The sequence below is a fragment of the Pelodiscus sinensis genome, chromosome 22, assembly GCF_052426305.1.
Source record: "Pelodiscus sinensis isolate ZL-2025 chromosome 22, ASM5242630v1, whole genome shotgun sequence".
In the NCBI taxonomy this organism is placed as follows: Eukaryota; Metazoa; Chordata; order Testudines; family Trionychidae; genus Pelodiscus; species Pelodiscus sinensis.
The window spans coordinates 5672024-5699947 of NC_143073.1; the positions used below are offsets into that span (position 1 = coordinate 5672024).

A 27924-nucleotide genomic window follows, 5' to 3' on the forward strand; every position below is an offset into this window, starting at 1 on the left:
CTTTGGATGTTCTCAAGAACTTAGAATCCTAGAGCTGGAAGAGACCTCAGGAGCTCATCCAATCCAGCCCCCTGCCCAAGCAGGACCAATCCCAACTCAATCAACCCGGCCAGGGCTTTGCCAAGCCAGGACTTAAAAACCTCTAGGGATGGAGATTCCACCCCCTCCCTAGGGAACCCAGCCCAGGGCTTCCCCACCCTCCTAGGGAAACAGTTTTTCCTAACTTCACAGGGTGGGAAGCACGCCTGCTTCCCCAGGGCTTTGGAGAAGCTACCTGGCCTCCAGTCACACCCCGGGAGCTCTGAGCTTGGAAGAAAGAGGCTCTGAGCGTGTCTAAGGAGCAGGGAAGATCAGTCCCAGGGGAAGCCCCCAGTCCAGAGGTTTCCGCCTGGCATCTGCACCATGGGAGGGCAGCAACTTCTCTGATGCCTTTTGGCCCCACCCTCGTGGGAAGCCGCTGGGACCTCCCCTGTGAAAAGCCTCTTGGTCCTTCCCACTCGCGAAAAACACACGTGCGGACACGAGTAACTGGAGCTATGGGGGGGGGGCTGAATCCGTGACAGCCACCTGGGATCGGGGGATCTCGTGGCGCTGGACCTGGATGATGTTCCAAAAGCTTGGGGGGGGGGGTTAAAACAATCCAGCAGAGCCCCGTAAACTCAGCTCGGCCAGGAGCCTCGGTGCCCGGTTGGGGGCTCTGGGCTGTCGGTAGCAGATCCTGATAAGGAGCAGCGGTGGAAAAGCTGCTGCCCGCTGGATCCCGCCCCCCAATCCGGATCAAAAATCCTAGCGGCTATTTTTAAAGTGCCAGCTCCTCTGGGGGGCCGGGAGGGCGCTGGCTGCGGGCGGCCAGCTGTCCTGCGCGCCCACCCCGCCAGGCCTGGGTGCGACCTCGCTGGGCTCCGTCCCTCCGCCGCGTCTGGCTCTGGGGACTCGCCGGGGCCGATGGGGGTAAGTCAGCGCGTCCCCCTTTTGCGGGGGGAATTCGGGGCTTGCCGCTAGGAGGGCTCAGGCTGACGGGCCGAGATAGCCCCGTGCAAATCCGCCAGGGCGGCTTGGCCCCGATTTGCTACCCCCCAGCCCGGCTGCAGCCTGGTCTCCTGCGACCGGCCCCCGGCAACTCCGAACTCGGCAGCCGCCCCTCAGCGCAGCGCCGGGGCGCCCCCCACGTTCCGTCCAGCCCTGCCCTTTGCTTTGGTCTCCCACCCCCCCGGCCCGTGCGCTGGCGCTTGGACCGCTCACGGCCAGAGAGTAGAACGAGGGAGCCAGCTGGCTGCACTGAAGTCCTGGGTTCGAATCCCTCGCCTGCCCATCCCTCCCCCCCCCCCCTTCCCTTGGCTGCTGCCGCCCAGTGACAGAGCTGGCACTTCCCAGATCCCCTGGAAGCAGAACGCAGCCTGGCTTCACACTGCGATCTGCAGCCCCAGATCCTACTGTCTCTGAACCTCCACACGATGGGGGGCAGTGCTTCTGGAGCTGAGCCAGGCAGCTGTGGCACCCCCTGCCACTGGGCATGCTGCATCCAGGGCCAGATTACTGCCTGGGCGAACAGGGGCCGGCTCCAGGGGGCCCCAGCAGTGGAGTGGGTGCAGAAAGCCAGCCCTTTTCCTGGGTCCACCCCCCTCCTCCTGAGCTGGGGCTAGGAGCCCAGCTGTACTGCAGCACCCCTAATTCCCTGTGCCTGAGTCCCAGCCAATCCCAGCTCCCACCCGGCACTGCTGCCTCTGATACAGAGGCAGCAGCACGGGGCGGCAGGGGCCTCCTCAGGAGTGGGGCCGAGCACACTGGCTGCCGGCCTTGCCCCCGGGGACTATAGAATAGTCGAGTCACCGATAAGAATTCATGCGGTGACTCGACTATTCAATTCACCGATATTTAAGAGACCTAGTCTGGGAAGCTGCGAGCAGGAAGCTAGGCCATAGGGGAAGTGGGAAGGGAAAGAATGGGAGGGACCAGGGGTGGAATGGGAGCCGTGGGGGGAAGAGGGACCAGGGGTGGAATGGGAGCCGTGGGAGGAAGAGGCAGAACAGGGTGGGGATAAAGATGGAAAGAGTAGGGCAAGGCCACTGTTCCGGACTTGGCCCCCCCCAGCCTGCTTCAGCCCAGGGTGCCAGGGGATCTGAATCCATCTCTGGCTGCGTCCATCTGGGGGTGGGGAGGGAGGCACTGGAGAAACGCTGTTACTGTCTTTGTCCAAGCAAAGTGCACAAGAGCCCACGGCCGGCTCAGGGCGAATTCCCGGCCTGCCCACACACATCCCTCTGCCGCCGGGACAAATCCGCCGCGACTCCGATCGCTCGGGCGACCCACGGCTCCGCCACGTCCCGCCTGAGGGGGCCGGGGGATTGCGCAGGAGCACAGAGACACGCAGGGGGAACGCTGCAAGACGGTTTCCCAATGTACCAGCCCCCATAGGCCCCCTCACTGCTGCCGCCCTCCCCCCCACACACTGGACGTGCTTTCCATCTTGTCCAGGGTTCCAGTTTGGTTCCATGGCTCTCTGCCCCACCCCCAATGCACATGTTGTTCTAGCCCCGCCCTTCCGCCACCTGCCCCTACAGGGGATGCAGTTCTCCCGGGATAAAAGTGCCTTGTACCCAAAGGCGAAAGGAACCTGGTGCACCCCAGTGTGGCCCACCCATAGGAAAGTAGCTGGGTGGGGGCGGGGCTCTGGTCCAGCCTCCTTATGACTGTCCTTGCCCCCTCCGTCCCGCACCTGCCATGGAGCGGAGGCTGGGAGCAAAGCCCCCAGCATGCAGGGTTGGCAGGAGAGCCCCCAGCGTATGGGACCAGCAGATGGGACCCCAGGCCTGTGGGCGCTGCCCTCTGGGCGCCCATTGGCCAGGAGCAGCATGGGACAGGGTTACCCACTGGGACTGCCCCAGCCCTGAGCCCTCCTCCCCACATTCCACCCTAAACACTGCCCCCACCCCAACTTGACTCCTGTGCTCCTTACACCACAACCCCCTGCCTTGAGACCCCACCAATGTTCCCTGTAAAGGGTTCCTTCCACGTGCAGAATAAATTTTGTTCCATGCACCAAGGCTTGGGTGGATATGCACCACCAGTAGAAAACCATGCTGCCATCTGTGGGTTCTTTGCTAAGCAGCTGGCAGCATTGGACTCTCTTCTGGGTGGCCACCCACGCGCACAGCATACAGGGAACACTGCCCCCAACCTCCTCACCTGAGGCCCCCCTCCACACACCTCAGCCCTTTGCTCTGAAACACCATACCCCCATTCTCCTGCCCCAAGATCCCCCACACGCCCCAACTCCCTGCCCTGAGCCGTCCCCTAAGGGGAATGCCATACCAAAGCACCTGTAAGAAATTTAAGTTACTTTCACCCTACTTGGACCGCACTAGCATTTACACATGGCTGGGGAGAACTGGGCCTTTGTGTGGCTGTTAGCTAACTGGATGATTGTCACAGATCCCTCCCTCCCTTCACTTGCCCATTTCATGGTGTGGGTCACTGCTTTGCTGCCACTGCCACACTGACATCAAGGGGGTTTTAGGGAGTTTCTGGGAGGTGGGGCGGGGGTGTCTACAGCCCTGTGTGCGCCTAGTACATCTGACAGCACAGCAGATGTATTTCTTACTTAGATATACTTGGTACCCTGAGTGGCAGTTAACGGGTTAAAGAGATGGTCTTTAAGGGCCCTCCCACCCTAAAAAAAAAATGCTGATCCAGGTCTGCAAAAGACTCTCTTACAGGCTCATGTCCTGAGCAGCCCCTAGGAAGCCTTCTGCTGTTCCCCGAATTTCCATTTGCATCCCCTCCTGCCCTCGGCATAACGGATTCACACACAGGGCATCCGGGCCTGGCCATGGCTCCCTCCTTGGCAAGGAAGCTGAAATCAACAGATGGAGCAAAGACCGGGCGGCCCATGTCAGGTTGGGGAAAAGCTGCCACACAGAGCTGGAATCAAGCTGTATCCTGCCCACCACGCTTCAGGGCCGGGGCGGGAGGGTGAACTAAGACAGTCACATAAGAAATAGCTTGTGGGGAAAGAAGTAGCAAAGAGGCCACATGCCAGGAGGCTGGAAGATGTTTTTATCTGGGGGGCTTATGACAGGGGCAGGCTATTCCAGAGGATGGAAGTGCAGCGGAGAAAGGTCTAGCAGTACTAGACAGGTGAATTGAAGGGACAGGAGCTGAGCCCAGGAGAGATTCAAATGCTGCCCAGCTGATTAGCAGAGTGCCCACAGCTGGCAGCGAATGTGTCTCCTGGTGGTGCACATCTGCCCATGCCTTGGTGCACAGAGCAAAACTTATTCGGCACACATATGGAAAAAATTAGAGCGAACACTGCAAGGCAATGCCGGCTGGTATTCTGTGGGCCAGGCACTGCAGTGAGGTTCGGTTCTATCCCTGGGTCTCTCTGTAGCCTTTGACAAATCACTCCCTCCCCCGTGCCTCAGTTGCCCCATCTGGTGATAACAATCCTTCCTTTGACTTGCCAGATTATAGTTTAAGCATGTTAGGTCACGGGGCTGCGTCTACACAGCACCTAGCATAACGGGGCCTCGATCCCCATTGGGGCCTCTGTATGCGCTAGTGATGTGAATACCGCTGCTAGGCAGTGTTCCCTGTAAGCTGATTGTTTGGACATCCACCCAGGAGAGATTCAGGTGCTGCCCAACTGATTAGCAGAATGCCCACAGCCATCAGCCTGCGTTTCTATTGGTGGTGCACATCTGCCCATGCTTTGGTGCATGCAACACAATTTATTCTGTGCATGGGTGGACAAAAATAGAGGGAACATTGGCGCTAAGCAGGGAGAGAGCTGGAAAGTATCTCAGTATGTGGAACCCTGGGGGGACACAGCCACCCTTTGCAGAAGCCACCTTCATTAGAGCCTGAGAAAAAGGCAGGGGCCATTTACGAGCCAAAAGACTTTTCCCTTCCTTTCCCAACAGCTGGCAGTGGAAACTCCACCTGGGATTCAGAACCCCAACCTGTGTCCTTGGCTTCCTGTAACTATCACCAGCAATGTTCCCTCTAATTTTGCCACCTACTTGTGGAATACATTTTGTTACGTGCACCAAGGCACGAGCAAATGTACACCATCTGGAGAAACACATGCTGCCAGCTATGGGTGCTCTGCTAATCATTTGGGTAGGGTTGCCAGGTGTCCAGTATTGACCCGGACAGTCTGGTATTTTTGCCTCCTGTCCAGTAAAAAAGAAATTCAGAAAATACCGGACACACGGAAACCCTACACGCACTCAGCAACTGGGCCCGCCCCCTGCTTACCTGGTTCCGCAGTGAAGCTGCCTTCTGGCTCCAATCAAGAAAACTAGATGGCCGGTGGCAAAAAGCCTAAAGACTTTTCTTAAAGGTGCCATGGTGTTTTAATGCTGGGTTTTTTTCCTTAACTCTTGGGGTCCTTTTTGTTTCTCAACAACTTTGGTCTCCCCTTTTTTTTCCTCAACAGAATTTTTCCCTGGTTGGTTTTTTTTTTTTTTTTTTTTTTGCTGGGCAGGGGGAGTGGGTCAGTATTTTTGGTTAAACCATCTGGCAACCCTACATCTGGGCAGCATTTGAATCTCTCCAGGGCGGCCGCCCAAGGGCTCAGCTTACAGGGAACACAGGCTGCCATTGGATCTTAGCTGTTGGGGAGCAAATGAGAATAGACTTAAGCTCTTTCCACTAACAGTTGCACTAGCCTTGCAAGACTAATAGGCCTGGGACAGCTGCCGTGAGAAAAGGGATCATTCAGGGAGCCAAAGCCATTTCTCTGAGCCCTGCCTCACTTGAAAAGAGAAACTGGGCCACAGCAGAGCTGCACTACTACAGAGTTTACGGTAAGCGGGTCTGCCTATTATGTGGGTTCTCCCACCCTGCCTTTGTAAGCTGTGCCTCTTCTGGGTGAATTACTGTACTAAGTGAGTTAACCCTGTGGCTCTTCTTGGGAGGAATTAAAAGGGGGGGGGATCTTTTCACACGCTTTGCCTCCTCCTTGAAGCCCTGCCCTGTCAGCCTCAGGTATTTGGTTGGGGGTTCACACTGAAAATGCACTGGAGGAAATGTGTGCCCCAGGACAGAAAGCTTTGCACTTGGCAGTTAACAAGCAAGTCTGCTTGGAAGCAGCTGGAAAAGGTGTCTCCCAGCTGGGAGCTGTCAGCAGATGGGTGCATCTGCTTTTTGCAAAGCCAGCCAGTTTGCACAAATGCAAAGCTGTCCTGCTGCCTCCTGCTGCCTGCAAGTGTGGGATCATATTTAGGGAATGGCTCCCTCCCTTGTATAGCTGACCCCAAGCATTCGAAAGTCAGGCCCTGAAAAATCATGGTGGTTTGTTTTGAGAAATGTGGAGGAAGTTTCTGTAGTGCATGAGCCTTGAGGGGCTCCCTTTTTCTACCTCTCTCTGCAAGCACAGTGGCGAGAATCTTTTTGATTTTGTTTTTTTAATGAGATTGACCCATGATTTTGTGGGAGCTAGGACTTGAAGCAAAACCCCACCCAGCCACGTATCATGAGATTACATCATGAGAGTAAGTCATGCTGTGTTCCAGCCATTTAAAATGCTGCAAATACGGGGAAACTTGGTAGGATGGTTGGTTGGTGGTTTGAATCTTTGTCTCTCAAGGGTTGGCTTGGCTGGCATTCCAACCTGAAATCAGAGATCTCAACTCTGGAAGGTGCTTCCTTTGCCTCTTCCGGCTCTGCCCAAGACAGGAGCTGTTGGGTCAGTGATCTGAGTCTATGAAGTGTGGGAGCCATGCAACCTAGTTATAAGGAGCGCTGGAATGGTTTCCTTGCTATGGATTGAATTCATCATTCCCTTTGTGCCCAAAATGGTTCATCCTCAATTATTTCCTCCGAGCAAAACGGTGCCATTGGAAAGCACCAGCTTGTAGCCCTCAGAAAGGTACCAAATCACCTTTCATGAAAGAAGACGACTTAGGTCCTGCTAGGTCTTTTTACTGCCATTTCAAGTTACGCATTTGCAACACCGTGAAAGGGGCCTGATGCTGTTTGTGTACTTGCAAATCAAGAGGAGCTCTTGTCTGCCTGGAGGTAGAACTTGTGCAAGGGGGGAATGAGGCGGGTATGTACTTCAGGAACAAAACAAAGATTTCTAGGAACAAAAGAAAGTTTTCTAGCAAAGTACCATTTAATCGGGGTTTGTGTTTGGCCAGCAGCATTGTCCCTCTGCTTGTGAGAGAGCCGCTTTGATTAAATGGAGAAATGAATCACAGATTTTCCCCTTCTTCTCTCTCCAGCCCCACTGTGGTGTTTATCCCTGGCAAGCTAGCTCTCTTGGGCTACATCTACACTGCAAGCTTCTTGTGCAAGAACGGGTGTTCTTGTGCAAGAACTTGCAGAACATCTACACTGCATGCGCGTTCTTGCGCAAGTAAATTTACAGTAAAGCGTTGGAACAGAGGGCTTCTTGTGCACGAGTTTTTCCTCTCCCCATGAGGAATAAGCCCTCTTGCATAAGAGCTCTTGCATAAGAAGGCAGTGTGGACAGGCAACAGGGATTTCTTGTGCAAGAAACCCCTATGGCTAAAATGGCCATCAGAGCTTTCTTGTACAAGAGAGCATCCACACTGCCATGGACGCTCTTGTGCAAAAGCACATGGCAGGGTGGATGCGCTCTTGTGCAAAAGGTCTTGCACAAGAACTCTTGTGCAAAACAGTTCTTGCACAAGAAGCTTGCAGTGTAGACGTAGCCTTGGGGTATGTCTACACAATTGGGCTAAAGTCGAATTAAGTTATGCCACTTCAGCTAAGTCAATTCAACTTTGGATTATGATCCTATAATTAAAGGAGTAACAAGTGGGGTTCCGCAGGGGTCTGTTCTGGGACTGGTTCTGTTCAATATCTTCATCAACTATTTAGATATCGGCATACAGAGTACGCTTATTAAGTTTGCAGAAGATACAAGCTTGGAGGGGTTGCAACTGCTTTGGAAGATAGGATCATAATTCAAAATGATCTGGACAAATTGGAGAAATGGTCTGAGGTAAACAGGATGAAGTTTAATAAGGACAAATGGCAAAGTGCTCCACTTAGGAAGGAACAATCAGTTTCACATATAGGCTATGTCTACACTGGCATGATTTTCCGGAAATGCTTTTAACGGAAAAGTTTTCCGTTAAAAGCATTTTTGGAAAAGCGCGTCTAGATTGGCAGGATGCTTTTCCGCAAAAGCACTTTTTGCAGAAAAGTGTCCGTGGCCAATCTAGACGCGTTTTTGCGCAAAAAAAGCCCCGATCGCCATTTTCGTGATCGGGGCTTTTTTGCGGAAAACAAATCTCTGCTGTCTACGCTGGCCCTTTTGCGCAAAAGTTTTTCGGAAAAAGACTTTTGCCCGAATGGGAGCAGCATAGTATTTCCGCAAAAGCACTGACAATCTTACATGAGATCGTCAGTGCTTTTGCGGAAATTCAAGCGGCCAGTGTAGACAGCTGGCAAGTTTTTCCAAAAAAGCAGATGATTTTGTGGAAAAACTTGCCAGTCTAGACACAGCCAATACAGACTGGGAAGCGACTGTCTAGGAAGGAGTACCGCAGAAAGGGATCTAGGGGTTATAGTGGACCACAAGCTAAATATGAGTCAACAGTGTGACGCTGTTGCGAAAAAAGCCAACGTGATTCTAGGATGCCTTAACAGGTGTGTTGTGAGCAAGACATGAGAAGTCATTCTTCTGCTCTACTCTGCACTGATTAAGCCTCAGTTGGAGTATTGTGTCCAGTTCTGGGCGTCACATTTCAAGAAAGATGTGGAGAATTGGAGAAGGTCCAGTGAAGAGCAACAAGAATGATTAGAGGTCTAGGGAACATGACCTATGAAGGAAGACTGAAAGAACTGGGCTTGTTTAGTTTGGAAAAGAGAAGATTGAGAGGGGACATGATAGCAGTTTTCAGGTATCTAAAAAGGTATCACAAGACGCAATGGGTTTAAACTGCAGCAAGGGAGGTTTAGGTTGGACATTAGGAAAAAGTTCCTAACTGTCAGGGCGGTTAAACACTGGAATAGATTGCCTAGAGTGGTTGGGGAGTCTCCATCTCTGGAGATATTTCAGAGCAGGTTAGATAAATGTCTATCAGGGATGGTCTAGACGGTGCTGGGTCCTGTCATGAGAGCAGGGGACTAGACTCAGTGACCTCTCGAGGTCCCTTCCAGTCCTAGTATTCTATGATTCTATGAATTGTGTCGCTGAAGTCAAAATAGCTCAATTAGGCTTTTGGCGCTGTTTACACAGCGGGAAGTTGAAGGAAGAGTGCTCTTCCTTTACTCCTTACTTGGAGTAACTTACATTTTCCCTTACTCCTCGGAAAATGAAGGTTACAAGAGTCAGAGTAAGAAGTCCTCCAGCGTGTCATTATTTCAAAATAACGGGTTTGCTGAGTAGACGCAAGCTCTGTTATTTCAAAATAACATGAGTTATTCTGAAATAACGTTGCTGTACCCTCAGGATTTGAACCAGCCACCCTCCCCAGGCAAGCGCCCTCTCCCAGAGGCCATGGCAGAACACACTCCAGCACCTCACCTTCTGGGTGCCCTTCATCCCGCCTCTCCCAGGGTGGCCGGGACTTGAACCGGTGTCTCTGACCACTTTCTATGTAAATAGATTGGCAATCGCAAATTTCCTAGTGGATTTAATAGAATCTCTAGCTTTCCTCCCTTACGGGAAAATAATGGTGAAAAACCTTAGTTAATGATACTGTGTTTCATCCACACGTGGATTTTTTTCCATCCATGTGTGGAATAAAATTTTTATGCACACAGAGGCATGTGTGAATGTGCACCACCAACAGATACAAAAAAACCTAGCTGTGGGCACTCTGTTAATCAGTTGAGCAGCATTTGAATCTCTCCTGAGCACATGCATAAGGGGTCACTGTTGTATTGCCCATTAATGACCAGTCTTGCTCTGGTTCATTAAGGGACTCGCACAGGCAATATGCAAAATGTGTAAAACCTCCATGCAAAACTTAACATGGCTCAGCATCTGCAAAACTTCCTGGCTTACCCCGGGAAGGTCCACTCACCACTTAGTTAATATGACAGTAGCCTCTAGAGCAGTGTTTCCCAAACGGTGCTCCGTAGAACCCCAGGGTTCCGCGAAGTGAAAGTAACGGTTCCGCAAGAACCTGATCACCTCCCCCCCTTAAAGAGACAGAGGCGTCAGCATCTTCTCTGATTTCCCACTGGCACCTTCCCTCCCCCGCTGCCACTCTGCATTTCCAAAGCCCACTCAGGACATGCAGGATGGCATTTTGCGCCCCCCCCCCCCCCTCAGTGGCAGGTATTTTTTATTTGCTCGACACATTTTCCTGGTGGTGATTGATTTTTATTTTATTTTTTTATTTTTTGCTTGACAAATTTTCCCTGGCTGTAGGGGTTCCTCGAAATTCTTCTGAGTTTAAAAGGGTTCCGTGGTCAAATAAAATTGAGAAACACTGCCCTAGAGGCTGCTGCCTGAAATCACGACCCCATCTTGCCAGGTGCTGAGCACACATGCCAAAGGAGAAAGCCCCTGTTCGGAAGAATTTGTGGCCTAAGGCCAAGACAGACAAAGGGTGGGATAGAAGGGAAGGGTTTTCCCATCCTCACAGAGCTAGGAATAGACCCCAGTTCTACTTGGTTCTTGTTGAGTGTTCTATCCACTGGGTAACACTGCCTCTTTCTGGTTAGCACTGGGCGGAAATGGGATTGTAAGAGAAATCCTGCTAGCTTGAAATTTCTTCCCTTCTGAAACAGTCTGAAAACACTGATTTAAAACAAAAAAATGTCCTGGAAAAAACAAATTCCAAAATAGTGGCAAGTCAGGAACATTCAAATGTTCCCTGCCGATTGTCAACCTTTGAAAAGCCTGTTTCACGTATATACGAAAAGTCTCATTCGTTCCGTTTGAAATGGAAACATCAAAATATTCCCTTCTGAAAACATCGAAGTCAGAAATGTTGACAGTATCAAAACGCCTTGTTTCATTTTTTTTGAAAGGGGGATTTCAATCTTTCCCCCCCCCCCCCCCACATGGGATTTGGTATAAATCCATAGAAAGTTGTGGGGATCTCAGTGAAAATGGAAACTTGTCATCCATTTTTTGAGGGGGGAAAAAAAAGTCAATCAGCTCTACTAGTAGCTTCCAAACTTACCAATCCAAAATAAGTGTCTTTCACCAACCTTCCCATATACTAGTCAGTCCCTCAACATACACCCTGGGGCCTAGTAGACAGACACTGGACTGGAATGCAACAGACCTGGATTCTCTTCCACAGGCCTCTTGGGTGACCTTTGGCAAGTCACTTTGCTGCTCCGTGCCTCAGTTTCCCCACCAGTAAGATGGGAGTAGTGATATTGACCCTGTTTTGTAAAAAGCTTTGAGCCCCATGGCTGAAAAGTCATTTAGAAGAGCTGTTGTTGTTGCATTGTGTTGTACTCCAAAGGCCAACACAGCTGGAGCAAGGTGGGGAGGCTGAGGAATCTCCATGAATCGAGGTTTTGCACAACCGGTTGAACAAATCTAGCGATGATCTAGGTTTACTTGGAGGCTGGACTTAATGACTTCTCACTAGCCCTGCCAGCCCTACGTTTCTGTGATGGAGTAAGTGCGCCCCGGCTCCTTTGGCTCTTCGCTGGGGAGGTGCGGCAGGTTCGTGGCATTGCCCGGGGTGGGAGGAATGAGGATTGTTAACACTCGCCACGGACAGCTCGTGTGCTCACGTGGAAATTTGCACCCGTGGAAATTTGCAGACGTGGCCTGCTCAACCGCTCAGTGTCACTGAGGGATGTAAAATCCTGCTTCATCAGTGAACTTACGTTAAACGTTATGTGTAACGAGTTACCTGCTTAAATAGGGATGAGAAGGGGGGGACCTGGCCAGAGTGGCCCCCCCCATGGGCAGGGGTTGCTCTGGACGGGCTATAGTACCCCTGCCCATGGTGCACTGCTCCGACCGGGCCGGGCCTGGGAAGGGTGATGCCGACCGTTTAACCATTCACATCCTGAGTGTGCAGATCTGGACAGTGCCGAGCTCACTGCCTGTCTCCCACCGGGAGCGAGTGACTATTTCTGGGGCTCCTCTCCGCACCATGTGCCTGTGCCTCTTGGCTGGGTCATCGTCGGGCTAAATTTAGTCCCATCTATTTCAACGCCTGTCCCCTGCGCTGCGTGCCTTCAACAGGAGGGGGACGTTGCTGCGTGACAGTGGTAACGAGGGGGTGGGGAGGCCCCCAGATTTCTGGCCCTGGGCATGGAGTCCCTGGGTGCAGCCTGGCTCCTCTTGCTGCCGGAGACGGAGCCTTCTCCTGGCACGTACCCTCCAAGGAGCAGGTGTAGGGGCCTGGGAACGAGCGCCGCAGCCCCAGGTGGATGGCACAGGCTGCCTGGCTGGAATCTCCCTGCCGCTGCCCTGCTTCAAGGTTTGCTGGTAAGAACGCCGGGCTGGTCGTCGAAAAGCAGGTGCCAGCAACCCGCCCGCAGGGCGCCTCTGTGCCTGTCCCCCCTCAGCCCTTTGCTGAGGAAGCCCTGGGGGGTGGGTAAACCCCCTCCGCTGGCGGGAAGCGGTCATGGAGATTGTGGGACTTGCCCGCAGGAAGCTGCCAGCGCCCGAGTGAGGAGGGGATATCCCTGGGGCTTTCTCCAAAGGGTGGAGAGCGGGAAGGGCCGTGAGGTCTGTTGGTCTCCCGGAGCCTGTGCGCTGACCATGGGCGGTGGGTGAAGGTAGCCCCCGGCCCCTTCTGCCCAGGCCTTGCCCTCGTGGGAGCCAAACCACCAGATTGTGGGGAGGGCGGGTGGCCTGAGCCTCCCCAGCCCGGGAGCACAGGGAGGGCGGGCGCTGAGGGGCAGCAACCCTCCGCCCCCAGTGTGCCTGCAGTAGACGGTCTGGGGGCAGAGTCTGGGCGGGGCCAGGCTGGCGGTTTGGGAAGCAACGCCTCCCCCTGCCTATGAGACCCGCTTCCCCTCAGGGATGTCAGCCTGGCCGGGGGAGGCCGGGATGGGGTCTGCTGGGTGGGCAGGCCGAGGGGAGGAAAGGGCGTGTGCAGCGAATAGTGATGCACAGGCCGCGGATGGGGAGGGAGCGTGTGGGAACACCTGTGCCCCGGCGGGAAAGGCAGGGGCACGTGCTGGGTTGGGGACAGTCGCAGAGGTGCCGTGGCTGTGGGCGGGGAGAGGCGGGGATCTGTGGCCAGTGCGGGGGTGAGGCAGTGGATGGAGGCGGGTCGGTGCGAAGGGGATGGGGAGGGCCCGCGTTGCGGAGGAGGTGCGAGGGGAACGCAGGCGCACGGGCATGGTTAGAGCTCTAGGGATGTAAAATCCTGGTTAGTCCATTAACTGGTTAAGCAGGATCCTGGGGGGGGGGGGAGCGGCAGCAGGCGCTAGCAGCCCCATATGCGGTGGGGGGGGGGTAGCTTCTTGTCCTGGCCCCCCATGGTTGGAGCTGCTCTTGCTGGCCTCCCCACGCTTATGGCTTCCAGCTGCCACCCCTGCACGTGGGGGGCCAGAAGCAGGAGCCGGCAGCCCCAGCTCTGGGAGTGGGGGGGGGGCGGCTTCTGCTCCCGGCCCCCCTGGAGCAGCCCTCCACCCACAGTGGGTCCTGGACAAGGGGGGCTGCTCCCAGGTACCGGTTAACCAGTAGCCAGTAGGCGTCACCCATTAAGGGTGATTCTCCCTGGGCAACCCGTTAACCGGTTACCCGTTCGCAGCCCTGCCCTGCACCCGACGATCTTCTGGCCTTCGGCTCTAGGACTCCTACGCTCTCCGCCCGGCCAGGCGGGACGACGGCAAAACCCGGGCCCCATCACGGGGCCGTTTGGCTCCTTTTTGGTGGCGAGCGATGGGTTGATCATTAGCTCCTGCCGCGAGCTCAGATGCTCCCGTGTTGTTTACCGGCTTAGTCAAACACCCCAAAGTTCAAGCGCGGTTGCAACAGGCAGAGCAGGAGAAAGCGACTGCAAGAGGCGGGCGGCTTCTGGGGCACGTGGCGCGAGGGAGTCAGAGGAGAACAAGCCGGCGGCTCGTTCAGACCCAGCACTTGCCCTGAAGGACAGAGGTACAAAGGGAGTCTCTCGCGGGACAGGGCCGGGGGCGGGGTGGGGGGTGGGAGAGGGGCTGTGTCTCAGCCGCAGTCCAAGGGCCTCCTGACTGAACCGAGTCTGATTTTTGTAGGGGCGCTAGGTGAGCCCCTCCCCCCATCTTGCAAACCTGGGCGACAGGGCCGTCTTTACCCATACGCAGCTGCGTAGGGCACCTGAAAATTTGAGGCACCGCTGGGTCTTAATGTCCACCCTCCCGCCTCTTCCTGTCCCTGTGGTTCTGCTTCCTCCGGAGAGGATCCAGTTCGCTGGAAAGTAACAAAGCCAGGTAGAGCTACTCGCAGAGCCTGGGAAAGAGCCAGTCAGCATCAACGACACCGTTTCCCACGCATCTGCCAACCCCAGGTCTAGCCTGTCCGTTGCTGAACTGACTATGCGGGTCGACAGGCCCCGAGTTAAGAATTTGCTTTAAACCTCTTTCCTTGGCGTGTGGCTGAAGATGATCAAATCCCAACTGTTGTGGCTGCTGTTGGGCCTCGGGGCACCAGCTTCGCAGTCCGGCGTAGGCCCCATGCACCCTCCGGCCGGGGAAGTGACGGTCTTGTAGGCAAGTCAACCCAGTGATTGCTCAGAGATCACCAGGCCTGGGGGCGGGTCAGGGATCTTCCCCCTCCCATTTCCACAGCTAAGCGGAGGCATGATCCTTCCACCCGATCAGCGCTGGGCGAGCCAGGCTAGCGAGTGGGCCACCCGTGCGGCCTCCATCACAGGGGCTGCAGGATTGTCGCCACCAACACGGTCTCCCAGGCCAGGGCGGTTTTGCTCCCTGCGCGTGCAGAGTTTGCAGGGGGCGCCGATGGAACCGTCGCCACACTGTGATTGGTTACAGAGGGAGCACACAGTCGGTGCTGGGCGCGATCCGCCCGCCTCTCCCTGCACGTGCCCTGGCTTTGCGTGCGTGTCCCCTTAGTAACGGCGGTAGGAAAAAGCTACGCGGGCAGAAACCCGTGGAATCTGGCAGCCCTGCGTGTTAGCTACAGTAAACGAAACGTTTTACAGGCCAGACCTAGAACCCCGATGGGCTGCCTGTGGCCTGCAGGCTGCCCAGTGCAGCACAAGATTCTGCTAGAAGGCTTTCCTTAGAGCTGTGACAGGCACTGGCTGGAGCAAGTAAAGAAAAGTTATTTATTAGTTCCCAGAATAGAAGAACTAGAGGACACCAAATGAAATTAAAGGGTAGCAGGTTTAAAACTAATAAAAGAAAGTTCTTCTTCACACAGCGCATAGTCAACCTGTGGAACTCCTTGCCTGAGGAGGCTGTGAAGGCTAGGGCTAGAACAGAGTTTAAAGAGAAGCTAGATAATTTCATGGAGGTTAGGTCCATACAAGGCTATTAGCCAGGGGATAGAAATGGTGCCCCTGGCCTCTGTTTGTCAGAGGCTGGAGAGAGATGGCAGGAGACAAATTGCTTGATCATGGTCTTTGGTCCACCCTCTCTGGGACACCTGGTGCTGGCCACTGTCGGCAGACAGGATACTGGGCTAGATGGACCTTTGGTCTGACCCAGTACGGCCGTTCTTATGTCTGTACTGGAAGGCGCTTGACTGCCGCCTCTCCCACCTGCTACCTTCCTGCTCGGGATCCAAGTCCGTCGGCAGCATGGTCGTCAGGACAGGCAGGGAAGGTGTCCCTACCTCTGTTTGCCAGAAGCTTTGTAACAGGTGACAGGGGAGGGATCATTCGATGATTCCCTGTTTTGTTAATTCCCCCGGGGCGCCTGGCATTGGCCACTGTCGGCAGACAGGAGGCTGGGCTAAATCAGGGCCAGCCCACAACATTTTGGCATGTGAGGCGGGGAGCTCAAATGACGCCCCCATGCCCCTTCACTTGGGCCAAAACTTTGAAAGGTCTCACTTCTGCCTTCTTCCTGTTCTTCTGCTCTCACGGGACTGCTCTGCTACGTACCCCAACAAAGGAGAACTAACAGCAGCGGGCACAATTTTCTACACTCTGGGTCCTATGGCGTTCCCCCCCCAGTCTGGCACCTGAGGCAGCTGCCTCAGTTCCCCTCATGGTAAGGCCAGCTCTGGGCTAGATGGACCTTTGGTCTGGCCCAGCCTGGTGGCTCTTATGATCAGCGTAGGTAGATTTCACCACATGGTTTCTGGAGGAAACTGCTGCTGTGCTTGCATGTGGCGCGTGGTCTGTGGCCCTCCAGGAGCAAATTGGGAGCGGCTAGCATGCCATGCCAGGACTCAGGAGAGCCGGAGTCTGTATTCCTGACTCCGCAAGTGGCTGGTTGCTTTCTCTTTCTCTGCCAGAGTACATCTAAAGCATGTGGCTCTGTCGACGGAGCCATGTAGATTTGTTTGTTCGGCAAAGGGAAATGAAGCCGCAATTTAAATAATCGCGGCTTCATTTAAATTTAAATGGCTGCTGCGCTGAGCCGACAAACAGCTGATCGTCGGCTCAGCGCGCTAGTCTGGACACTTCCCTGCCGACATGAAAGCCCTTTATCGACCTCCCCAGTAAACCTCATCCTATGAGGCATAACGGGGAGGTCGATGAAGGGCTTTCAGGTCGGCGTGGGAGCATCCAGACTAGTGCGCTGAGCTGACAAACAGCTGATCAGCAGTTTGTCGGCTCAGCGTGGCAGCCATTTAAATTTAAATGAAGCCGTGATTATTTAAATCGCGGCTTCATTTCCCTTTGCCGATCAGCCTAATCTACATGGCTCCGTCAACGGAGCCATGTAGTTTAGATGTACCCTGGCCGAGAAAGAGAAAGCAACCAGCCACTTGCGGATTTAAATGAAGCCACGATTATTTAAATCGCGGCTTCATTTCCCTTTGCCGATCAGCCTAATCTACATGGCTCCATCGATGGAGCCATGTAGTTTAGACACACCCCCAGTGTCCCACCATTTGTAAAGCAGATAACCCTGCCTATCTCTGTAGAAAGCGCTTGGGGGATCGCTGGATGTCAGCCACCGTCTACACTCAAAGTGATGAGGACTTCCACAGACAGCTCCAGGTACCCCATAACAACCAGAAATGGACAAGAATCAATCCACAGGTGTCCCAGACTGGAGACCGACCCCTTCTCCGGGAATAGCCTGAGACTCCACATTTGAAGCACATCTCTTGGCTCTGGCCTTCTCAGATACAACCACCGCTACAAGGCTGGATTTACCCAGTTAAAAGCCATGCCAGAGTAAGACATCACTGTAAAGGCTTCTCTCTCCATGGGGAGGACGAGAGAACAAACACCATCGGGCTGGCATGTAGTCATGTCACTGAGGCCTTGTGGACCTAAGATCCGCAACTCCAGCTCCTTTAACTGCATAGCTGGGGTCGACTTATCTTAAATTGCTGTCCACACTGCAAGAGGCCAATGGGAGCAAACTCTCCTGACACCTTCCCTTACTCCTCATGAGAAGCAGTACTGGTGGCAGGGGAGGGGGCGGGCAGGGGGAAGGTGCTCTGAGTTCAATTTAGCATCTCTTCACTAGACCTGATAAATCGAACCCCGGAAGATCGACCGTGGCAACGTTGATCTTCCGCATAGTATAGACGTGCCCTTAGTGTGCTACCGGAAGATGCACAGACACAACAATGGTGAGCATGGGATAAAAACCTCCGTAGAGCAGACTTTCAGAACCTGTAGGCATAAGCCTACGGAAATCTAACGCTGGGTATAGACGTGCTCCAGACCCGGAGGGACTGTAGCTCCCATCTCTGCTGCAGTCGCCTCAGATAGTCCTTGTTCTAGGGCAGGTGTTGGCCAGAAGGACAGCACGTATGTTGTTAACAGTTTGTTTTATTTTTGACTTGGGCCAGATTCAAACCATCTGCCCCCCAGCTATTAATCTAACTTTATTTTTCCTGGCAGCCAATACCCAGGATGGCCAAATGGGGGGAGAGAAATGTTCTAGGCACGGCTGTGGTCCATCCAGCACCCTTGTTTAGCTCTTCGTTTAGCAGTTGTAACCCTAAATCCTCTTCCCTTCACAGAAACTTTTATTTCATTTTCAGCAATTTGCAAACTCTACCAACATGGACTGCTCCCAGGAGGGGGAAGTTAAAACTCCCAAAGGCAGATGGGCCAGTCAATATTAAATGCATGAACCTTTAAAAAAAATAAAATAGCCTTTATTTACACATAGGCTGCGTCTAGACTGGCAAGTTTTTCCGCAAATGCGGCTGCTTTTGCGCAAAAACTTGCCAGCTGTCTACACTGGCCGCTTGATTTTGCACAAAAGCACTGACGTTCTACTGTCTGAAATCAGTGCTTCTTGAGCAAATGCTTTGACGTTCCCATTCGGGCAAAAGCCCTTTTCCGGAAATACTTTTGCGCAAAGGGCCAGTGTAGACAGCTGAAAACTGTTTTGCGCAAAAAAGCCCCGTTGGCAATAATGGTGATCGGGGCTTTCTTGTGCAAAACCGCACCTAGATTGGCACGGAAAAAACTTTTCCATTAAAAGCATTTGCGGAAAATCATGCCAGTCTAGACGTAGCCCTATAGTAGCCCCATGTAAGTTGGTTTTGCCTAGTTTATTGGTAAGAAGATCATGCGAGACCGTGTCAAACGCCCTACCAGCATGGACAGAGAACATAGTGCATAGAACAGTGGGGCTGGGGAGGAAGGTATTTTGTACCCAGGTGAATCCCCTATCATGGGCTGTAGGGTCACTAATATTCACATACCGCAGACCGGGTCTTGTTATTAAGCTCTAAAAAGGAGCTGGATAAAGTCACCCGTGGGCAGGTCCCTCTCCGTGGGAAAGATGAAGAAAGGACACTGAGCCTGGTGGGTTTTGAACCTGTGGCTCTAGGGATTTGAGCTTGACACTCAGTGCACCGAGACATTCCATCCCGCAGCTCACGGTAGTGTATTTAGCCTAGATCCCTCTCTCTGCTTTGCTTCCAGGGGAGTTGGTGAAAGAAAAGAAGAAACAGGGAGGGGCCCGATCCCCATAAGCTCTGGATGGATTGGAATGGGGAAGTCCGCCTGCAATACGAGCCCACAGCAACTGGAAAACACTTGCTTCCTCCTCCGAGCGCTCTTCCTCCTCCTCTTCTGCAGGCACGGTAAGGAGATGAACTGGCCGAGATGCCGGAGGGTCAGCTGCACGCTGGCAGCAGGCATTCCACTGGGAATCCAAGCAGCGTGCACCTGCCCGAGGAAGGGGGGTGGGTGGCTACACTAGAGGGGTGAGCTGACCCTGGGAGGTCAATATTGTGGAGCAATATTACCCACACGTCCACTGCTTGCTGAGCTCTTGGAAGACTAGGGCTATGTCCAGAAAAACTGCCATTTTTCTGCAAAAACGCTGTAGTGTAGACGTAGCCTGAGAATCTAGCCGTGACACCTGCTCCGGCCATCCTTTACCCAGCCCCTCCCTCTCTGCTTTTGGGACACGCTTGAGATCTAAGCTTATTCTGCAATGCCCAGTTTCCATTCCTTTGTGCGAGCTCGTAGCTTTGGGGAAACGCCAGGTCCAGGAGGACATTGTGTATTGCACAAGGTCCGCAGGAGAAGGCGAGACTCACTGTAGCACTGTGCTGACGCCATGCGGACCCAGCAGAGACTGCCCCCTGCTGGATTGCTAACGCCTTTTCCTGCTGACCCACAGAAAAAGCAGTCAGGGGCCTCAGACAAGTGAGAAACAACCTTCCCCCTCACTGGCGTAGCCCCCAACCGAGGAGAAAGACCCTCCCCACATAACCCGAACTCACCAGAACCTAGCGGGGCCCAGCCTAGTAGATTTTGTGTGCCCCAGCCCTGCAGGAGGGCTGGAGTACCAGTGCAAGCTCCCCAGTGCTGGGGGCGGGGGCTCTGAGCCTCAGAGGCTCAATCCAGGCAAGCCCCACACCTGGTCTAAACCAATGTTCCCTCTAAGCTTGTCCATCCACGTGCAGAATAATATTTCATGTGCACCGAGGCGCGTGTGAATGTGCACCACCAAAAGCCAAGCTGTAGGCAACTCTGCTAATCAGCTGGGCGGCATCTGAACCTCTCCTGAGCGGCTGCACAAGTGCCCAGCTTCCAAGGAGCACTGGTCTACCCGACACACTATGTCAGTGTAACTACAGAAAAGCCACCCCCCTCAGCATCATGGTTATACCAACCTCACCCCTGGTGTAGACGGTGCTCCATGGATGGGTAGGCTTCTCCCGTTGACATGGTTACCACCTCTTGGGGAGGGGGACTGCCTCCGCTGAAGGGACATGCTCTCCTACAGGGGTCGGTCGTGTTTTCACTGGGGATGTGATAGCATGACCATTTAAAGGGCTAACCAGTAAGCTCATGCTTATCAGTTACCATAGCGGTTACAGGCTGGCTCCCAGGCCTGCTTCCAGGGAGCTGGCTACCGCAGCCTGCAACATGAAAGAGCTGCCAGCTCTCTAGGAGTAGGGCTGGGAGCAGGTTTCAAAGCCAGCTTCCAGTGCCCACTGGCTCCCGGGGAGCTGGCTGCCACCGTGCGCTGTAAGCGCTGCAGTACAAAATGTGGTCCCCGCAGGAGCGTTGGGAGAGCGCTGGGAGCGCGGTTCCCGGTCCTGGGCGCCTGTTCGCACTGGTGCTTTGCAGCGCTGTAACTTGCTGTACTCGGTGTGCAGGGGGCGGGGGGAATGTGTCGCTCCCCTGAGCGAGAAAGTAAGACGTAGCCAAGCCCTGTGTACTGCAGCAGTGTTGTAAGTGGAGAAAGACCCTTACCTCCAGCCTGCCATGTGCCTTGGGTGGGAGGAAGGGTGGAGGGAATGTCCCTCTATTGCTGGCCACTGTCATTACAAATGGCTCCCCAAGAGGACGCTTGGCCCCGCCACAGACTTCAAGGAGGTCTGCAATTTGTCCCCGGCTCGAAGGCCGCCTGGGTTACCCCTTTCCACCGCACGGGGAGAATGACGTGACCCGGCGGCCCGTCTCCCCCCTGCAGCTTGCTGTCAGTGCAAGATCCTGCGATGCAATTCGGACTACGTGGCCGCCACCCTCCCGCTGCGCGGCTCCAGCAAGGATGCGGCTTACTGCAACGCCCTCCGCTCCTACTCCCGCTGCACCCGCAAGACATCCCGGACCTGCCGGGGGAACCTGGTCTACCACTCGGCCGTCCATGGCATTGAGGACCTCATGATTCAGCACAACTGCTCCAAGGAAGGTCCCACCGCGCCGCCCCGGCCCGTGGTGCCCAGCCACCAGGGGATTGAGTCGCTGGACATGTGCGACTACGAGAAGAGTTTTCTCTACAAGCACGGCCAGCTTCCCGTCTACCAGCACTGCGCGGCTTTTGGGGACCCCCACGTCCGCACCTTCCACGACGAGTTCCACACCTGCCGGGTGGAGGGCGCCTGGCCTCTGCTGGACAATAACTACTTGTTTGTGCAAGCCACTAGCTACCCGGTGGCCAAAGGTTCCAACGCGACTGCCACCGGCAAGGTAACACCACGGCCTGCGGCTGCCAGGCAGGGTTCCCCGGGCGTTGGGTGGCTGCCATTGCATTCGTGGTGAGAGCAGGACGGAAACAAACCTAAACAGTGGCAGAAGTGCTCTCCGGTGGCTGCCGCGCAGAGGGCGGGATCGATTAGAGGAGCGGATCTCGCACTGCGGCCCATGTGCTCCGTCCGTCCCTGGTTGATCACTGGGTGCTGGCCTCTGCTCCGTAAGGCCCAGCTGCTTATATGGCATCCCGAGAAGTTAGGAAAAACCACATGAAGTGCTTTCCTCATGGGACATGTAGCATAGGGCCCGGCCGGCAGCCCCAAATAGCAAGTACAGGGGTTCAGGGCTGCGTTAAGGCTGTGTTCCTTACAAGGAGAAGGGAGAGAAATTGTTCTCCTTGGCCTCGGAGGCTAGGGTAAGAAGCACTGGGCTTAAATTGCAGCAAGGGAGGTTGAGTTTGGACATTAGCAAAAGCTTATTACCTGTCAGGCAGAAATAAATTGCCTACAGGGGTTGTGGAATCTCCATCCCTGGAGATATTTAAGAGCAGGTTGGACAGACAGACATCTGTCAGGAATAATCCAGAATTATCAGTGTTTCTTAAAGTATGTTCTGCGGAGAGAACAGAATTCAAAATGGCTGCCCTTAAAGGGACAAGCTTTTTTTTTTTTTTGCGCTTAACAAAACACCCTTTCCCCTGGGTGGTTGTGTTTTGTTTTGTTTCTTTCCTCAACAAAAAAATCCTTGGTGTTCCCCATTTAAAGAAAAATTGTTTGGTGTTCCTCAGTTTTAAACTTTTTAAGAAACTTGGATCTAGATGGTGCTTGGTCCTGCCGTGAGGACAGGGGACTGGACTTGATGACCTCTCGAGGTCCCTTCCAGTTCTAGTGTACTAGGATTCGATGTAATTAGCAATGGAAGTGATGCCTTGGTTGAGAGACCATCCATCCAGCGATGGTCAGGTGACCGGGGAGAGGGCAGGAGGTCTGCACAGTCCCAACCCAATTCCACCCTGGAAGCAGCAGGGCATCCCCCACCAGTTTTCCCACGGCTGGCATCTGCTGGAGATAGCAAGGCTGAGGGACCAGCTGAAAGAAGGGAGATGGGAAGGAGTCCAAGTGGCCTTTTGGGTAAGGCATCAGCCTCCAACACCTGAGTGTGTGGGTTCAAGTCCTGCACTGGGAGCCACGCTGCCCTGTGCCATGCTCCAGGTGTGGGCCCAGCCTGGCATAGTGGAAACCCTCTGTCCTTAGGGGTGCAGCAACCTGCTGCAGAGTCCCAAGGATGAGGGGCTGCATGGTAGGTGGTCAGTTTCCAGATCTTATTTCAGTGCCAGCCAGGGCAGGGCCATACTGGGGTGGGCACTGCACAGAGGTGCCCACTCCTCCAAAGGGCTCATAGTCTGAGCAGAGAGACCCTGGGCAGGAGGAGAAGCAGTTTGCCTAGGGTCTGGCAGCCGGGGAGGGGCAGAACTCCGAACAAAACCCAAGAGGCCTGAGTCTCAGCCCAGCACTCTGTACGCTGGGGGTCTGTTCCGAACTTGGATCTGCCTCCCATCTATCGCTAGGGGAAGGGCAGGGTGGCTGTGACCTTGTGACAGACGTCCCGGTTACCCAGAGGGGGACACTCCTGCACTAGACCCTAGGGTAGCAATGCAGCAAGACTAGTGCGTGGGCTACAGGGGTGGCTCTCTTTGTCTCAGTGAGCCAAGAGATGGGCAGCCTGTGGCCCACCCCACCCCACCCCCCGCCACACCTCTACCCCCCCCCCCACACACCTCTCACACTCTGGGGTACTGGAGCCCCACACTTCCGACTGATTCGCAGCATTCCAGCTCTGGGAGGGAAAAAGGAGCGGGGAAGGAAGGCAAATCAGCAGATTCATGGCGCTCCGAAAGTGCCATGAGGGTGGGGGAGGAGTTGGAAATTCAGGGCCCCAGAGGCACATGGGGGGGGGGGAGCAGACAGGGGGTACATGTGCCACAAGTGGAACCCCAGTGGGTCGCATGCAGCCCGCCAGTTGCCCACCACTGCGTTAGGGCCTCTCTGACACACGTGCTGCTTTCTTTTCCCCCTGCAGCTCACGATCATCTTTAAGAACATGAAGCAATGCATCGACCAGAAGGTCTACCAGGCCGAAATAGACAACCTGCCGGCTGCCTTCGAGGACGGCTCGGTGAACGGTGGGGAGAGGCCAGGGGGCAGCAGTTTGACCATCCGGGAGCGCATGTCCGGGCAGCACGTGGAGATCCGGGCCGCCTACATCGGCACCACCATCGCCGTGCGCCAGGCGGGCCGGCAGCTGTCGTTCTCCATCCGGGCAGCCGAGGAGATCGCGCGGGCCTTCACCGACGAGCAGGACCTGCAGCTCTGTGTGGGCGGCTGCCCGCCCAGCCAGCGCCTCTCCCGCAGCGAGGGTCGCCGCGGTGGGATGGCCGCGGAAGTGGCTCGCATGCTGTGCAAGGAGAAGCTGCCAGTGGAGGACGTCTACTTCCAGTCCTGTGTCTTCGATGTGGTAACCTCAGGGGATGCCAATTTCACCCTGGCAGCCCACGGAGCTCTGGAGGACGCAAAAATGTTCCACCCAGATGCTGAGAAATTGCACATCTTCCAGACTGGGGCAGGCTGCCATCTCCTCTCCCTACCCTTCCTCCTTGTCGTCGTCATCACCGCTAACCTCTTGGCTGTTCAGTTGCTCTGTTAACGCTCTTGTCTAGCAGGTAACACAAAGGGCCCGAGCGGATGACAGGAAGAACGTCACTGACCCAAGAACCTATAGCTGCTCTGGGGCATACACACTGGGGGGTGAGGAGGGGTAGACATCCCATGAAAGGAAAGGGTGCTTGCACCTAGGATCCAGCATTGCAGGAGTTGGAACGAAATGGAACCAAACTGGCAGAAGGCCCAGGTCTTCAAGGAAAGGCTGGGAAATAGCAGCTCACGTTTTCCAGTCCTCAGCGTGCTTGAGTAGTTGAGTTTTGTTCTGCTCCCGAATGTTAGTGGAATTTTCCCACCATGGATTCTGATACTTTTTTTCCCCCCTCACTTAATAAACGTGGGGAAGCTGCTGTCACATAGGGGGGGAAAAACCCATGTGGGGACTCAACTTCTATTTTCGTTACTTCTGATCATGCGCCTGAACGACACCTGATTTTTCTGAGCTTCTGCCAGTCTTGTGCGAAGCGAGTCGTGGCCCCACAAGGTAGGGGTCCTTGTAAATTACCTGCTTGGGTTTTCTCCACTTGAGTTCCAGCGTGGTTGTAGTAGACACTTGCTCAGGAACCTGCCAGAGTCAGAAATGAATGAGCTGTCACCCGGATTCCAAGCTTTTGGACGGCAAAACGTGTTGGTTTGTAGCGCCAGACGTTCTGGGGAAAGCTGCTGCCGAAACGGCATTGAAACGAAGAAAAAGTAGCCAAAGGGTAACCAGGTCTTGCTCAAAGTTTGGATCCCTTGAACTACTTGGGCTAGGGACAACTATTTTCTACTGTATTCTCCTTGTTTAGACTATTGCTGTAATGCTGACTTGTAGCCCTTGTGTCTGCAAAAGTGTCAGATTTCCTAAGTTTCCCTTTAAAACAGTCATCAAAGCATTGCAGGTTTCTTTATTCTTTTTGGCACCAGTCTTGGACTGAAGATAGCTAGCAAGTCCCAGACTTTGGACCGAGGTTGGCTTTTTCTCTATGTCTTGTTGAGACTCCTCTAATTTCTCCCTTTTTGTAGCCCACGCTTAGTAGTTGTTCTGTCTCCCATAGCCCCATGATGACCCAACCAAGAACACTGGCTTGATGTCAAGAGAAAGATTAGTAACGTCATAAGCCCCAGAAGACACGATGGCCAAAGCTAACAGATTGTGCCAGTGACTAGGTAAAATATTAAGGAATGTACATAAATATCGCTGTGACGCTGACGGTAAATGGTTAATATATTTGAGGTTTTAAGAGACGTGGATAGAGTTCTATATGTTCACAAATATTTTCCATATACAAAGACGAAAAAGAGGAGATTCGTCTGCTAAAATACGTTGTAATTCTTTGATGCCTCTCACAGTTCAGCAGGACGAGCTGGCATTTGTAGAAAAGAGCTGTCATTGGAGGAATCTAGTAGGAGTTGCAAACTTTGCTAATTAAGAAAAATTAAAATGCGGGGGAGGGGGGGGCTTTTGAAACAATAAAAACAAGGTTCATTTTGATGGCTTACGTTTCCAGCCATATTTGATTTGTTTAATCTTGCTTTTTCCTGGCTCTTGAGCAAAGTTACAGTAAAAGCTATCGTAAAGAGAATGTGTTACACACCATCCCCCGCGTGGTGACTACTAGAAGAGTTTCTCCGGTTCTTGTACACTGGCAGCGTTGATCCATGACCGTTTGACATTAAAGGTGTCTATTTTTGAAGTCCTCATTTCCTGTCATCTGTCTCTTATTTCCCTAGTTGGCGCACAACAGGTGAAGATAATTATATCTTGTGCGCCACCCCTTCGCTCCTTTCATTCCAAAGTGCTCCATGATCTAAAGATACACACGCTGCATTGGGGGAGGGAGGGGAGAATGGAGGATACGCTCATGCTCCGCCTACAACCAAGCTCCACCCACTTGGAGTCTCATTTTTGGTCGCACGTGTGGCATATCGTGAAATATTACGTGCAGTATTCTGAAGTCCACACAGCCATTGCTCTTCTTCCTTGTGCCTAATTACAATGTGAAGAGCTTCCCTGGGCACCAGTGTTAACACCCCTCAAAGGGATAACGGCGAGCCACACCGTTGGGCTACTGTTGCAGACTCTCTGCAGACACAGGCAGGCAGCCCTGCTCTGTTTGCATTTTCAAGGTTCTCTTAGCAAATACAAGGGCCAAACACTTATTTTGTTTGTTTAAAATGAAACTTGAGATTCTTAGGGTATGTCTACACTGTAACACTATTTTGCAATAACTAGCGCTGTTCTGAAAGAACTTAGTCCGCGTCTACACAGCGGGCAGATATTTCACAATAGTGTCAAAATACTGTCAAGCTGGAGGACTTCTTACTCAGACTCCTGTAACCCTCATTGTACGAGGAGTAAGGGAAGTGAGGGGAGGAGTGCTCTGTTTCAAAAGAAGTGCTGCCTAGAGGTTCCTCCTTTCGAAAGAAGCTATTTCGGAATCAGATACGCAATTGACGTAGCTCAATTTGCGTCGCTTATTTCGAATGAAGCGCTGCAGTGTAGTCGCGCCCTTTAATTCAGACTTTTCATCATGGCGCCTACGTTGTGTGAGCTCTGAGCCAGGGTGACCCCGTCCAGTTAGGTCCTGCAGCTGTGGAATTTACTTCACCCATCATTAAAATGCAGCCACCTCTGGGGTAGAACACAGCAGCTGTTTAACGGCACACAGCAAAGCTGCCCCACGGCCAGGAACCAAAAAACAGCATCTAAGTGAAGTGCCTGGGGCAGTTTTAGGGAGGCAGAATAGCATTCGAATTTGGGCCAGGATTCAGCAGCTAACGAACCTGTAATTGGGGAAACTGCCAATGGCTCTTTGAATGACCCCAAGTAACCAGGTCCTCCATACCCACTGAATCTGGTCCCGGCTCTGGTCTCTTTGCACTTCTCCCGTGGCATACAGAGCTACCCTGTGCTGACCTTGGCACATGGGCCTGGCAGGGGAGGAATGCCACAAATTCTGGTCCAGTCAGTGTCCCTTAACACCACGCTGGGCCATTGGCTCTGTATGAAGAGGGAGCCACTGGACCTCCCCTGCTGCTGTCCGCAACCCCCAGCTTTTCCCTCAGTGAACTCTCGTCCGAGTACTATCCAATCCCAGGCCTGCTTCTCTAAACCTCTCCCTGCCCGAGACATACAAACAAACTACAGGGCAGTCAAGTTTCCGGATTACAACAATAATTAGGCGTACGGAACAGCTGTCATAGGAGGGGAGATTAGTAAGGCTGGGATTTTTCAGCTTGGAAAATAAGTGACTAGAGGGATAGGATAGAGGTCTATAAAATCATGACCGGTGTGGAGAAAGTAAATAAAAGTTATTTACTCCTTCCTGTAACACAGGAATGAGGGGTCCCCAAATGATATTGATAGGTAGCAAGTTTAAAATCAACACGAGGAAGTATTTCTTCATGCAACGAACCATCAACCTGCGGAACTCCTTGCTAGAGGATGTTGTGAAGACCAAAACTTTAACAGGATTTAAAAAAAAAAAAACAACCTAGATAAATTCATGGAGGATATGTCCATCACTGGCTATTAGCCAGGATGGGTGGAGACAGTGTCCTATCCTCTGTCAGAGGCTAGGAACAGGTGACAGGGGACTAGAATGCGTGACTAGATAAATTCAGGAAGGATAGGTCCATCAATGGCTATTGGCCAGGATAGGCAGGGAGGGTGTCCCTCTGTCAGAAGTTGGGAATGGGTGATGGGAGGGATCACTTGATAATTGCCCTGTTCTGTTCAGTCCCTCTGGGGCATCTGGCATTGGCCAAGGTCGGAAGACAGGACACTAGGC

At 53.6% G+C, this 27924-nt stretch overlaps 1 protein-coding gene across 8 annotated transcripts; it reads left to right on the forward strand.

The window, feature by feature from the left end:
• The first annotated feature begins 662 nt into the window (after positions 1 to 662).
• HJV (hemojuvelin BMP co-receptor) lies at positions 663 to 25831 on the forward strand. Of its 8 annotated transcripts, none has more exons than XM_075907099.2 (5): positions 17012 to 17030; positions 17509 to 17614; positions 18927 to 19087; positions 20935 to 21431; positions 23514 to 25831. In XM_075907099.2, exons 3-5 carry the CDS (start codon positions 18994 to 18996, stop codon positions 24135 to 24137), a joined length of 1215 nt encoding a protein of 404 aa, XP_075763214.1. In that variant the 5' UTR covers positions 17012 to 17030; positions 17509 to 17614; positions 18927 to 18993; the 3' UTR covers positions 24138 to 25831. The 8 variants fall into 8 exon arrangements, with proteins under 8 accessions (XP_075763209.1, XP_075763212.1, XP_075763211.1 ...); XM_075907098.2 differs by lacking the exon at positions 17012 to 17030 and adding an exon at positions 17053 to 17210; XM_075907094.2 differs by lacking the exons at positions 17012 to 17030; positions 17509 to 17614 and adding an exon at positions 663 to 951.
• Positions 25832 to 27924: the final 2093 nt, after the last annotated feature.